The sequence below is a fragment of the Notothenia coriiceps genome, unplaced genomic scaffold, assembly GCF_000735185.1.
Source record: "Notothenia coriiceps isolate Sejong01 unplaced genomic scaffold, NC01 NC01_scaffold00037246, whole genome shotgun sequence".
Classification (NCBI taxonomy): domain Eukaryota; kingdom Metazoa; phylum Chordata; class Actinopteri; order Perciformes; family Nototheniidae; genus Notothenia; species Notothenia coriiceps.
Genome location: NW_011369947.1, coordinates 10,202,738 through 10,217,919, shown reverse-complemented (window position 1 = coordinate 10,217,919; position 15,182 = coordinate 10,202,738). Strand labels below are relative to the sequence as shown.

Here is a 15,182-nt window from a genome sequence, read left to right as displayed (position 1 = left end):
CTTCACAGGTTTGGTAACGATGCAGCCATCAACGCATCTAAGCGTATTATGGGGTGTCATCAAATGTCGTTGCCATGGCGACAGATCATTCGCCATCAAGTTAGTTCAGAAGTTTGCAGTTCAAATATTCTGCTGCTTTTCCAAGCCTTTTTACTTTATTTTCTTCTCTTATCACATATTCAAGCCCCCAGTGTTCATTTATCATTTCAATCTAAATTCGCCACTTTCTTCTTACACATTTCATTTCAATCTAAATTCTTCACTTTCTTCTTACACATTTCATTTTAATCTAAATTCTTCACTTTCTTCTTACACATTACATTTCAGCATAGCAGTTTAGCGTCACATTTTCAGCATAAAGCATTCCCATAGCAATTTCTTCAGGAATTGCATTCTCTAGTAGGCTATTTAATGAATTTCTACATTTATTTTCCCTGATATAAATATATTCATTAATTCATTTTCATTTTCACAGAATGTTGTTCTGCTTGGTAGCCTTGTATTCTGTGGATACAACAACATTTATAACAAATGTACTTTCAATTGCTCTGAACGTTCAACAAGTGCACGTGTCTTTAACAATATCTTTGAGTTGCTATAAGATTTTCTTTTACTTTCTGTGACCAGTCACACTTTCATTTGGGAGCTATGTGTCAAGTTGTACACAAAGTGGCTCTTCTCTCTTCAATACATATTTTTAAAAGCTTACAGCACTGGGAATTTCCGGCGTATTCATGTTCTGTATAAACTGTAAAGCCCCCTGAGACGAAAGTACAATTTGTGATATTGGGCTAATTAAATAAACTTTGATTTACTTGTATTGATGTATTTGGCGCAAGAAGTAGGCCTACACTTCTCTTCAGAGCCTTCAAGAGCCTGATATAAATGTTTATTAGCGTCAAAAATGGTGTTGCTATTAAAGGTGTTGCTACTACCTAAAATTCAGTGACAGGGGTTTAAGGGATGGGATTTCTAACAGGTTTTTAGATTTTGAAGCTCTTCTCCACTATAGCAGTGAGATAACACACACATTTAACAAGCAGCAAACTGCACACTGGGAGAAATCAACACGATGGCTGCACGGCTGGGATTGAACCCACCACCTTCTGACTCAAAGACAACAGCTCTTACTCTCAGCCACAGGCAAATTATGGATTCAAAATGAGATAACCTTTTTGAATGGAAGTTTTTCTTTACATGGGAAAAAAAAAACCTGAAGTTGGAAAGGTACCGAGGCTTAATTCCATTGTTTCTAAGGACATATTAAAGAAACCTGACTCCAGATGCCCTGGTAGCCTTTTGTGAACGTAAATATAGAAATATAGAAAATATGTGTTCTGTTTTATTCTCAACTTGTATTTATTTATACATTCATTAATTTCAATTCAATTTCGGAGAATCGGAGCAGCGGGAGCGGTACTGCGATCGCTTTACCGCACCGTTGTGACGAAAAGGGAGCTGAGCCAGAAGGCAAAGCTCTCTGTCTACCGGGCCATTTTCGTTCCTACCCTCACCTATGGTCATGAGGGATGGGTCATGACCGAAAGAACGAGATCGCGGGTACCAAGATGGGGTTTCTCCGCGGGGTGGCTGGTGTCTCCCTTAGGGATAAGGTGAGAAGTTCGGTCATCCGGGAGGGACTCGGAGTTGAACCGCTCCTCCTTTGCGTCGAACGGAGCCAGTTGAGGTGATTCGGGCACCTAGTTAGGATGCCACCTGGGCGCCTCCCTAGGGAGGTGTTCCAGGCACGTCCAGCTGGGAAGAGACCGAGGGGTAGACCTAGGACCAGGTGGAGGGATTATATCTCTTCGCTGGCCTGGGAGCGCCTTGGGATCCCCCAGTCAGAGCTGGTTGATGTCGCCAGGGAAAAGAAAGTTTGGGGCTCTCTGCTGGAACTGCTACCTCCGCGACCCGACCACGGATAAGCGAGAGAAGATGGATGGATGGATGAATGGATCATTTCAATATTTATTTAGTCGTTTATTCCTGAAGTTGTTCACCGGGCATAAACAGTGTTCCCTGACCGGGAATCGAACCCGGGCCGCGGCGGTGAGAGCGCCGAATCCTAACCACTAGACCACCAGGGACCTCTTCAAGGCAAATGTCAACACATTTTTTGAAATCTTTAACATACCGTAGTATTCCTGTTTAAGTGTTGTTGTTTTTTATTTTAATATTTTAAGGAAAGATAGTCTAAAGTCTCAATTTTTCCGGTAGCTTTTATATCATGTGACTCTTTTACTCAAAATCAAGGCAGAATTGTTTTACTTTAAAGTACAAATAAATAATACATATTTTTAGGACGTCTTCTTATGTTATGTGAATATTGAACATAACACTGTTGGTGAAGCAGGCAACCTCAGGATTGATTCCTAACTACAAAAGTCTGTCTTCATCACAAAAAAAATAATAATTTCTGAGCATACTAAAGCCTATTTGTCTGAAAATATGAATACAATTTTACCTTAGACATTATAGTGATGCCTTACAAACGTTAAGATGTTCAACTTAATAGTGTTTAGCCCAGAAAGGGAAGTCAGGTGAAATCTAATGTGTTGATTAGCTTCAAAATATAAATATGCACTGCAATCTTTCGAATTAGAATTAGACAGAATCGGAATCAGAATTCCTATGTGTTGGTCAAAATGTTCGGTATTACATCAGCTAAAGTATAGTACCGATTAAGTAAACAGACTAGACTTACATATTATATAAATATGTAAATAAATCCAATAAGTAAAAAATAACAGATACACCATGGTAAAAAAACTAAGTAGAAGTATATATTTTGTGACCATGTAAGTAGCTGGTACTGTTTTCATATTTCCAATACAGTGAAATAAAAATCAAGTGTACATTGCACAAGGGTATATTGCAAGAGTCGATATTACACACAGTTTTGTATTTACAGGATACTACAGTAATACACAGTCCAGTACAATAGGGGGGCGGTATGACTCTCGTTACATTTTATATTAAAGGCTGGTCCACAGTGCACACCAGCTCAGTAGAATGAATGGAGACAGAAAATACATCTAGATTCGGCTTTTAGTGCATTTTACAACTTTAAGGACCTAATGATTATAATAAGGGCTATAAAATAGTTCATACTGGGTAGTTTATTTAGGTAAAAAAAAAAGTATCCGCTAATTTACAGACGTCTCTTTCCCAATGTTAGTCAATGGGGAAAGTCTTTCTGGGCCCAGTGACGTCACGGACTGATACCGAAATTGTAGTACCGCCGTTTGGAGACAACGAATATTTTCACCCGCTCGAAGGGCAATAAAATATACAAAAAAGAGAACATGGAGAGAATTGTGTTCTACCATTGGCAGAGGAGTTAAATTAGGTGATGTCTGGTCCATGTTTAAGCGGATGAGTGGGAAAAGGAAATCTATTAAAATTCTAGCCTTGGTTGATGGGGAGAGGCTGGCAGTGACAGAAAAAGAGAAGGCAGATATGTTAGGAAGGACACTTGCAGCAGTACATAGTGGGGAGCATCTCAGTGATATCCATAGGCAGCAAACACAGCAGCTACTAGCAGAGAATGAAAACGTGAAGGAGAAGAGACAGGATAATAGGTCAGCTCTGGATGTGGAATTTACAATGTCAGAACTCAAAATAGCCTTACAAGGTACAGGATATACAGCCCCAGGACAAGACCAGCTATGCTATGCTATGTTTAGACAGTTACCTATGGAAACTATGAAAATGGTGCTGAGTCTTTTCAATAAAATCTGGAGAGAAGGAGATATGCCAAGTTTGTGGAAAACAGCAATCGTGCTACCATTCAATAAGCCAGGGAAAGATACAGCTAACCAACTACAGACCAATAGCTCTTACATCACACCTATGGATGGAAAAGATCATTGTCCGTCGGCTCTCACATGTACTGGAACAGAAAGGGCTGCTGAGTAGTTTTCAGAGCGGATTTCGTAAAGGGCGGTCCACAATAGATGCGTAAGAGTGAGTAACGATGTGGAAAAAACATTGAAAATGAAAGAGATAATGGCAATAGTGTACTTTGACATTGAAAAGGCGTATGACTCTATGTGGAGGGATGGGCTACTGATCAAATTGGGTAGAATGGGAATTTGAGGGAGAATGTACAATTGGGTAAGGGCCTTTTTAACAGACAGGACATTTAGAGTAAAGGTTGGAGCAGATATTTCCAATTATTTTGAAATAGGAAATGGTATTCCCCAAGGGAGTGCAGTTAGTCCAATGTTATTTAACATCATGATTAATGATATATTTTCATGCTTAGACACATGCATACAATCGGCTCTGTACGCAGATGATGGGGCTATTTGGATGAGGGGAAGAAATGCCCCATACGTAATGGAGAATACAGCTAGAGCGATTACAAAAGTGGAGAGGTGGTCATGTAACTGGGGATTCAAAATGTCAGAAAGCAAGTCATGCTACATGGTACAGTATTTACAAACAAACGCAAGATTGATGGCCAACAGCTAACACTATATGATCGTCCAATGAGAAAGGTGAATGAGTTCAAGGACCGTGGTTTGATAGCAAATATACATGGAAAATGCATATTAATCAAGTGGAAACAAAATGCAAAAAAGTATTACATTTATTGCGAGCTGTAGCTGGATGCAACTGGGGCGCAGATAAACAAGCATTAATAGACATTTACAGATCAATTATGAGGTCCACAATAGACTATGGTTGTATAGTGTATGGAGCAGCAGCAAAAACATCGCTTTTAAAAATAGATAGAATACAATATAAAGCATTGCGGCTGTGTATTGGAGCGATAAAGTCATCTGCATTGATATATCAATGCAGTTCTGATAGAAGCAGGAGAGACACCGCTGGAGATCAGAATAGAGAAACTTGCTCCGTCATACTGGGTCAGACTACAAAGAAGTGGAGAAGAAAATATTTAAAACAGAATATTACAGGATTGCTGGGAATATGCAAAATTCCAGGGACGTGGGTTTGGCTGGACAAGTAAGGAAAGAACGAGGGCATATGGAGTGGAGAATATCACGTTTGTCAAAGCGACCCCATTTAGCAGTGTTCCCCCATGGCTGTTCCCAGAAGCTAAAATAGATATGAGTATCATAGAAAGGAAAAAAGAGTGGCAAATAAATGAAGTGGGAATTAAAACAAGTATGTATCTGAACGAAAAGTACTACTACCTAAAAATGTATACAGATGGTTCTAAGAACAAGGAAGAGTGTGTTGGAGTTGGCATATACATCCCAGACTTTAAAATATCTATTTTAAAAAGAGCGTCTGATCAATTATCAGTGTATACAGCAGAAATGCTTGCTGTAATAATAGGATTGCAGTGGGTTGAAGAGGTCAGACCAGATAGGGTGGTTATATGTACAGATTCATTGTCCATATTACAAAGCATACAATCAACAACAACTACTAGAGAAGACATTCTCAGAACTGAATCATAGCCTGTTAAGACTGCACAGAAGCGGCATAGATCTACAGTTCTGCTGGGTGCCTGCATGAGAGGGTGAAAGGGAACGAGTGTGCTGATAAATTAGCAAAAAGTGCACTACAAAAGCAAATAACATTACCAGTTCAACTTGTAAAAGGAGAAGGAAAAGCAGTAATTAAGAAGAAAGGGATGGAGATCTGGCAGAAAAGGTGGGAGAAAGACCAGAAAGGCAAGGACTATCACAAAGTACAAAAGACAATTACAATTAATATTCATAAAGAAAGAAACAGAAGGGAGGAAATCATGATGGCTAGACTACGAATAAATCACAAAGTGACAGTAACAAGTGTGGGAACTATGCAGTAAAAGAAGATGTAGAACATATATTGTTACATTGTGACATCTATAAAGCGGAAAGAGAACAATTAAAGGCTAAAGTCTTAGAGGCAGAGAGGGAGTGTGGTTGGTGTTTTGGGAACAAAAGGAGAGGGAGTAAGAGCTACCAGAAAGGCACTGTTTAAATTCTTGAGTGAAACTGGGGTAGGAAAAATAATTTAACATTAGGTCAGGAAAGAACATAGATTTGTTTTTTGTTTTATTTATTTCATGGTTTTATTGATTGATTGATTTATTTTTATTTTATTTTGATTAGAGCATAAGTGAAAGAGTTGGAATGATGTGATGATTCATACTCATGTACAGTAGGTGGCGGTATGCACCTTTTAAGTTGTTTGCAATCCGCCAAAAGCAAGAGAAGAAGAAGAAGAAGAATATTTTCACCCGAGTGCGGCGCACTTCCTGGGGGCTTGGTGCACGCAACAGAGAGCTGACAGTCAGGTTATCATAAAATGGCTAACGCTACGCTCCAGTCGTTCAATGTCTTTCTCACGGAGAGGTTAACCGCAGCTGCAGTGGACATCTACGGGTTCGTGGAGAAGACCATCGTGGACTACCAGGATGAAGTGTACCAAACCAAGCTGGAGAACCAGAGGCTGCAGAGGCTGCTGGATCTGGTCTACAAGCCGGAGATAAGGCTGCACAGAACAGGTATGTTTCTCAGTGTGCACCTAACCTTACTATGCGCTATCATGGTAATTGTCCAGTAACGTTAATTAAAGCACAGAAGCTAACACCGTTTACAGTCTTACGTGCTTTGTATTTGCTACATTAAGCTACATTATGTTAGCAAGCAGTTTTAGCTAGCATTACTGTTCTCCAGCTGAAGAGAGTCAAGAGAGTAAATATCCGGTCAATTTACATGTAGGCCTAGTATGATAAAATATTTTATACGGGCAATTATAATTATTGGTCGTAGAAAGATGTACGGTGGCCCTGAAGTGCAAGTTAAAACAACATTTCACAAAACACTACAGCATTTCAGAAAACACCACAGCATTTCAGAAAACACTACAGCATTTCACAAAACACCACAGCATTTCAGAAAACACTACAGCATTTCACAAAACACCACAGCATTTCACAAAACACCACAGCATTTCACAAAACACCACAGCATTTCACAAAACACTACAGCATTTCAGAAAACACCACAGCATTTCACAAAGCACCACAGCATTTCAGAATATGTATACGGTGGCCCTGAAGTGCAAGTCAAAATGATTTATATGGATTTATGTACTGCATATAAAACAAGTATATTTGTATATTTGAGGGATACCATGGTCAAATTGTGTTAAATTGTACCGATCTAACAATAACCAATTGTATGAAATCAAACCCCACTTATAGTCTTGTTAAAGAGGTCATATTTAGGCAGGGGGATTATGAACCCTTAGATTGTAGAACATTTTCAAATGATCTGGTGTAGCAAATAACATGAAAAACACCTTGAGAAGAGCCCAGTAATATGGCCATCCTGAGCCTGAATGGCCTTGACACCGTCACCAATGGCAACGCTACTCTTGCAAGTAAGAAAATGAACAACAATGGTTCGTCAATGCTTACATTCATTGTTTGTCACATTGTTTTCTTCCAGGAATGTGTCCCTTATATGATGTCGCTTATTGAAATTGCATTTCTCTTTTGTGATTTCCTGTTTTTAATTCTAACCTGTGGCCATGTACTTCCTGCTCATTTTCATGAGGAGTTTACGGTGGCCGACAGGTGCAAACTGGCTACAACGGCCCAACACTTTTCAACTAGGAGAAATGTAGTACAGCTGCAGAAACAATGCAAATATTAACACAAATGTGCCAAAACACCTGGAAATTAAGAAAAGTCTTCACCAACTTGACAACACATGTGCAGCAAAAACATTTACCATTTGCATGTGTATATGCATATTTATGTGTTTTTATATTTTCATTGTTTCTAGAAGCTGCAGCACGTTACTCCTAATGGGAATGTTTTAGGCCGTTTGCACCTCTCTGCCAACCTAGTCGTGGCTGGAAAAAAAGCATGTTGGGGTTGTGTTGAGAGAAGTTCAAGTCATTGACCCGAAGAGTGAAACAAAGCTTCACAGTATTGAATCACACCTGGGATTGTGTGTTAAATAGAGCTTACATTTGCCAAATTATTGTTGATGTATCAGCCAAACAAGAGTTATCTTAGGTTCATGTCATATTGGAGTGATCAGAATTGTTGCTCACAAGTTGTCAACACAGGAAAGTTATTCCCCTCTACCATACGATGTCAATCTGGAGTGCAAGCAACGCTTAGTAGTACATTTTTCTATGCCGTGTGATTGTGCGACACCTTGTAGGAGAAGTAAATAATCTGCATTAAAACCACTTATAATAGAGAGGGCGAATAATGTGACAGCAGTTTTATACAGATACAATTTGTAATGCCTTTTTGAGTGTGGATCTGGGGGTTGTTATCATTTGCTCAGATGCTTACTATGATGTGTTCCTCCTGTGTATTGAATGATCACTTTGATTCCTTTAATAAAGTACATTACCTTACGCTTACTATCTATGAATAATAAAGAGGCCTAATTGAGAGCTTTCTTCAGATGGGAAAAATCTCAGGTGTGCAGTACAGAGTAGACGAATGTGCTTTCACCAGCTCACACGACCTACTGTCTCAATAGCCGCGTTCACACCGCAGTACTTTTCCCACTTTAGTTCCGAAATGTCGCGTTCACACCAAAAATAGCCGGAACTAAAATTTGTTATGAGAACCTTTTTACCCCCTTTTCCGTCCCTGCTAGAGAGCAGGGACTTTCGTGGGAGAAAAAGGTTCCTATTTCTGATTGGCTGGGCGGATTGCAAACCACGCCCCCGTAAAACTCAAAAAGGTTTTGTGAAGCCGTCATTTTATTATCCTAGCATTAGCATTATTAGCATTAGCATTAGCCCAGCGCAGAAACGCAGAGAGAATAACTTATGGCAACACAAAATAAGCCATGGGAGCGGTGGAGATGAGGAGGTGTCGGCGTTCTGGAGATTTACTCGGAAGGCTTCAGTAGAAGCTGCTGGGAGTCCCAGCAGCTTCTACTGAAGCCAGTCCCCAATCCGGGGAACTTCCGGCCGGGGACTTTCGGGGTGGTCAGTATACGTCCGTGAAGTTGTTTGCGGCCTGCCAGTAAACCCAAAGCTGAAGAAGAAGAAGGTGACGTCCAGCGGCTTCATTTGACTAATCCTCCCCCAGGGACTTATTCCGGTGTGAACGCGATCTGTACTTAGTTCATCAGAACTAAAGAGTTCTCATGAACTAAGTTCTCATGAACCTTTGTTTCTGCAGATATGTTCAAAAAGCTACAAGCACACACAGATACATTGTGTTGTTCATTGCAGTATTCTCTTGAACACCATGGGGCGCACAAAGAAAACATTCTTTGAAAAGCAAGAAGTGAAACACAGAGGAAGAATCTCATATTGTATTCATGGACTTACGTTAGTGCTTATATACAATCACTGTAAGGAAAACACAAGTATTTGGAACAGCAAATGCATTAAAATAAAACAGAAATTCCTGCAAATAATTTATTTTGGTTTGCAGATTCGTTTTTAAAAAAAAAGTATTTAAAGATAAAGTGGCTGTTTCTTTCATCAGTTGTTCACCTGTATATGTTATGAATGGCCCATAATGCAAATGTCCAGTAAACTAGTGAATCACAGACATGTACTCTGTGTCTTGTAATGTTTTTATAGACGTTCCTGCTCACTGTTTTAAAACCATAACTTGAATTATATGTCTCTGCTGCTGTAAGGACGAGCACCACGCCTTGGGATTAATCAAGTCCACCAATATAGCTTGTGTGATCAGAGAAGTGATTTTTTTAAGCTGCTACCAAAATCATTTTCCTATCCACTGTTACAGATTCAAGGCAGATCGAACTGCCCACACCGACACAGGAGGTTTTTGCTCAGGAGCAGCAAAGAAACCTGCCCATTAAAGAGGAACTGACCGAGGCTGTGGACTCACCATTACATCCGGCGTACAGCAGCACTACTGACAGCCTCACTGAGAGGGTCACAGAAGGAGAGCATGAAGAAAATCAGATGCCAGACAATTTAATTCAAGTTGTGAGATTTGCAGAGCACAGCCAATACGAAATGCCAGACAGCCTGAGTCGAGCTGTAACAGTCGGAGAGCACATGGATTATGACATGCCTTCACAGGATGACCAACCGTTACCGTCCTTTGGAGTATCTCCGCTATATACAACTAAGAGACCCTTTTTTTTGTGTAAAATTTGCCGTCAGTATTTCCTGAGACAAGAAGAGTTACAATTGCACCTCGCAGCTCATGCAACAACAAGTTCCCCAACGTCCAGCGACAACAGGAGTGAAGCGATCCCCCACATGATAACGCACACAGACGAGAAACCATACCCCTGTCCCATTTGTGGGAAGGGATACAAGCTGAAAAGTCATATAAAAGAACACGTGAGGACTCACACTGGAGAACGGCCTTACCCCTGCTTCACCTGCGGGAAGAGCTTCAACAGATCTTCCAACATGACTAAACACGCCCGGATCCAACACAGGGAGAGCATGCCTTTCAAGTGCATGCAATGCAGCCAGCGCTTTCCTGTGCTCGTTATGTTCAAACGGCACATGAAGAAGGTCCACTTGGTCAATATCTCTGTGTGAAATTCTGTAGCTGACTGTAAAAGTTCAGAAGTTACTAGTGGTAAAACAAAATGAATCTAAAGTGCTCTTATTATCAATCAAAATAAGCTTTTTGCACACGCTGTTCGTGTGTTTTCTGAAGGGAAGAGCAAATATATATTGATGTTCATTTTTTGAATTAAAGCAAACCTTTTGATGAGGATCCTTTTTTAATTTAAATTATAAGGCTCAAATGAAATAGAAAAGTGACATGACATTCGGGTGTGGTTACAGATGCTAGTGAGCAAGCTGCTGGTCGCATCAACATGGATGCTGATTGTTGACATGTGTGCAATGGACTTGAAACTTTAACCAAAGATGTCCTCGGGACGGTATTAATTGACTTTGAAGGTTTTGCTTAAGTCTGTTTGAAGGTTGGGAAGAAGAAACCTTTAGCCTCCAGAGTGAGCAGTGTACATTTTGATAAATCACCTCCAGTGACTTAAGACTGCAGAGTTGGAAAGTGTCTGTTGCCTTCTCCCCATGCATCTGCTTAAGGCTCAAGGCTGCTACCAGCATCAAACATCCAAATTCCTGACCTCACTGTCAAAGCATAGAGTTGCATTGTGGGTAATGGAGTGTTATTAAACAGAATATCTTTAGTTCTGTTGCTTTCTTTAACTTGCTGTTCAATAATCAAACAGTCCGGCCAAAGTTTTTGAAGACCAATATGTTTGATGAGACTGTTGATGTGCTTTTTTTAAATTGAATTATGATTTCATAGTTCGATTTGCAGTAACCTGTATTTAAGGTTTGATATAAATAGTTTGCTTGATTGTTTAAACATACTTTAATAATAGAAGACCCTGAAATGCATTTGCTAATTGATTATAATTCATTTGTTTCTGTTGCCTTAACAAAACATTGATACTATGCCGGCTATAGCAAAGCTTCAATGCAGCAGGACTGTGTTGAAGATACATGTGCTCTGTGCTCGATGAATGTATTGGACAATGTTTCAGCTTTACAGATTACATATACTTTACTAGCTTTCACAAACTCTGTGTGTACCATGCTTGTACTAGATTGTCTGTCTGTTTGTTGAGAATAAAGACTGACTGTTAAAACACTTTTTGTTAGTTTGAGCAAAATTACGTGTGGGTGAAAACTGTGTGCTAAGAAGATCAAAAGCTTTTTTGGCATGTGACTGAGAACGCTAGAAGGGGGTTTCAAGGCAACACATTTTATGTAACCAGAAACATCACATCCTTTGAATGGCTCCTGAACTTAAAAAAGTAATTGATTGTTTTGGTGTAACACAAGAAAAAAAGGCCTTCATTTTGGGCCTCTTCTGTGGTTTTTCACTCTTGACTGTTTTCTCCCTTCATGAAGTTGATGTGGCTCTGAGGCAGCTGATCTCAAAGGTAAAAGTCCAGAATGGTGTGGATTCATGGCATCACTATTTTTGCAGTGGCAACCTTGATGCGTGCTGAGAGTGTAATGTGTTTCCATTTCCTCCCTTGCAGATACCAAACAGCCAACTACACTGCCACCTTCTGAGGAGACACTACCCAGACAGCCGGAGTGGATCCTCGGGGTGTGCCAGGATGAACCGGGACCCTCCCAGATTAAAGAGGAGGAAGAGCAGCAGAAAGAGGAACTGTGGATCAACGGGATCAACGAGCCACCTTCAGCAGACGAGAGCGATGACGGCGACGCCTTGACGAAAGAACTCATAAAAACGGTGCAACAGTTAGAAGACTGCAGAGCCGCAGAGGAGGGCAGAGAGTCAGAGCCGGCCCCTGCAGAGGGTCCAGAACCCTCTCAAGAGAAGACCAGCACCACCTTGTACCGCTGCCACATATGCAACTACATATTCACCAAGAAAAGTGTGCTTACCTGGCACCTCAAGACGCACGAAAGCAAGTCACATGACAGCAAGGGGAACTTTGACTGTCACATATGTGGCAAACACATACCCTGTCAGAGCAATCTGCAGAACCACATGAGAGTGCACACCGGAGAGAGACCCTACAGCTGCCATTTCTGTGGCAAGTGTTTTAAACTGAAAGGACACATGACGGAACATATAAGAACTCACACAGGAGAGAAGCCTTTCAGCTGTCACATCTGTGACAAATCCTTCAACAGAGGTTCGACTTTGAGAAAACACGTTTTAGCCAAACATAAAGAAGAGAGACCGTACAAATGTGGGGATTGTGACGAGTTATTTACAGAGAGGCTGCTGATGAAGAGGCACATGCGGAAAGTACACGGAGTCAAACTGTCCACGAGTCAAAGTCCTGCAGAGCAGACGCAATGATGTTGCATGTTGCGTACAGTCCAGAGTCATAACGACTAAGGCTACATATCTTTTCAAATGTTTGGATACTAGCTCCATGAAGTTTGGTCCCAATACCAGAACCTTTTTTTCAAAGTTTGGCTTTTTTGAATTGCAATTGCGGTACACTACAGATTCCGTTTTTGTTCTTGAAGCAAATTTCAATGTTGTCTAATATATAGCCATACAAGAACTTTAGGAAAGCTCTTTCGCTTTCTTGCCAAAAGTTAGTTGAGTAGATGTAAGGAGGTGAAAGCTTAGCATAAAAACTGAGAGCAGATTAGCCTGGTTCCATTTCAAAGATCAAAAATACACCTTGTTTAAAAAATAATGTATTCCATCAAGGTATAAAATATATTTATTATATTACAACATATTTAAAAGATAGCGTTAGAGGTGCTGATTGGTGTATTATTGAACCTTTGACAGACCCAAGCTAGCTGTATAGTTTCATTCATTCCTAATGCTAAGCTAGGCTAACAGTTACCTGGCTCTAGCTCCAATAAATGCACACACACAGAGGCCCATTAGATAAAGAAATACAAACATATACAGACAACGTAGGGCTGACTGTATTCTACAGAGTCCCAATGAGTCTTCATGCTTCAGAACACTGGAGGACTTCAAGTGCTGCCTGTCTGAAGTTGTTCATTACTAAACTTCATATGTGCTGATCATTAAGATACTATTTTCCATTTCTTCTGTTTTCATTACCTCTCGTAATCATTAATATGAACCTTAAGAATTGTATTGTGTGGCATAAAAAAAAGATAAAACTGATAACCGATCAACCATTTAAATTCAATTGTGCATCAGAATAACATTCACAATGGTTGTACCTTATCTGTTAACTCGTGACATAGTGTCTATGTTGTACTGTAAAGTTGTTTTCTATATTTATTGATATTGTATATTATTATTTTTATTTGTATTTGCCACAGTCCAGTTCAGTATTATGGCGTGTTGTAAAACCAGCTACATGAACGTGAAATGTAAAGCTTAAAAGAAACAGTCAGTTGTTAAAGTATGGCAAAAACTGTATCACTTGCATTGTGTTTCCTTTTCTGTGTCACATATAAGTGAAATGTAGCTGTTCAGGAGTAAAACTAGTTTTAGAAATAATTGCATACATACAACTGCTTTGGATAATTAGAGTCAGATGTATTGAAGATGATCTCATCAGCTGTAACAACTGTAAGCAAACACTGTGTGTGAGTAGGGAGGAAGACCAAGCGGCAGCCAGCACTCTCATCTGTAAGCATCATGCAAATGATTTTGAAAGATAAGAAGGAAAACTACGTCCTGTAAGAGGGTATACTATTCTAAATCTAATATGTTCTTACCCCTACCTGCAGAGGCAATGCTGCTCTGTTGCCCGGACAGAGATCAGACTCTGGATTTTAATTCTCTCATCTCAGTCACCAAAGGAGACCGCTCAAATGACAGCGCGTGTCTGCTTCAAATGTCTGAGTGCAGGAGAGACTCAGGTTCTCTCTCTCTCTCTCTCTCAGTAGATGCGGCAAAATAAAGTGTGTGTGTGTGTGTGTGTGTGTGGTTGTGTGTTTTTATGTGTGTCTTTGTTTGCATGAATGGAGCCTGGTTTGTCCCTAGCTGTCAAAGATTGCATAATACAAACCCCAAAGTGGTACGAGTGGTTCTGCTGCATTTCAGACAAGATTCTATGGATCAAAGAAAAAAAGTGTACTATTACTTCTGTAACTTTATTTACTGTACACGTTACATAAATGACTAAGGTAAGGTTTACCATACTAATTATTGTTGATACAATATACTGTAGAAAGATGTTTTCTTTTTTGTAGGAATAATATTACTTTGTTATTTTGGACTTCAAGAATTTCTAATTTTAATACATACAGTAATTATTACTTTTTTATTTATAACTTTAATTGATTTTGTATCAACGTTTTATTTTGAGTTTGTAAATGTAAGTTCCTATTATTTTGAGTTTGTAAATGTAAGTTCCTGCCTGTAATACATATAATACTAATATGTTTAATAGTATATTGCTGCCCTCTAGCTGCATCTGTGGCAGCCTACAAGTAACTTAAATAATAAAACTAATTCAAATGAGATTCAGATTCAATGAACATTTATTTATCTTCAATCCAAAATAAAAAAAATGCAATTCAAATTATTGTATTACCGAGACATATTAGAGTGCAGTGCATTTCATCTGAATTAGCTTTTTCTTTTGAGCAATGAGTGTGCATCTGAAATAACAGACAAGAATAACGACCCAGATTTATAAAATAACAAATGAGTTCCCTCCAATAACAAAAAATTAAGGCGTCACTCCTCTTTGGGGAGACCATTCCCCGCCTGTCTATGCTAAACAACACCCCCCATAAAAAATCCGCAGAAGACTCGGGCTTTTCCGGTT

General features: G+C 39.7%; 1 protein-coding gene and 1 non-coding gene across 3 annotated transcripts; one reads left to right on the top strand and one right to left on the bottom strand.

Moving 5' to 3' along the window:
- Window positions 1–2,015: 2,015 nt before the first annotated feature.
- On the bottom strand, window positions 2,016–2,087 carry trnae-cuc (transfer RNA glutamic acid (anticodon CUC)). Its single transcript has one exon. It is a non-coding gene; the product is annotated as a tRNA-Glu (tRNA).
- A 4,098-nt stretch (window positions 2,088–6,185) lies between these two features.
- Window positions 6,186–14,634, top strand: LOC104965754 (zinc finger protein 771-like). 2 transcript variants are annotated; one of them, XM_010794765.1, is made up of 2 exons: window positions 6,186–6,469; window positions 11,967–14,634. In XM_010794765.1, the coding sequence occupies exons 1-2, from the start codon at window positions 6,271–6,273 to the stop codon at window positions 12,761–12,763; spliced, it is 996 nt and encodes a 331-aa protein (XP_010793067.1). In that variant the 5' UTR covers window positions 6,186–6,270; the 3' UTR covers window positions 12,764–14,634. The 2 variants fall into 2 exon arrangements, with proteins under 2 accessions (XP_010793067.1, XP_010793068.1); XM_010794766.1 differs by lacking the exon at window positions 11,967–14,634 and adding an exon at window positions 9,707–11,657 and having other exon boundaries at window positions 6,188–6,469.
- The last annotated feature ends 548 nt before the right edge of the window (window positions 14,635–15,182 follow it).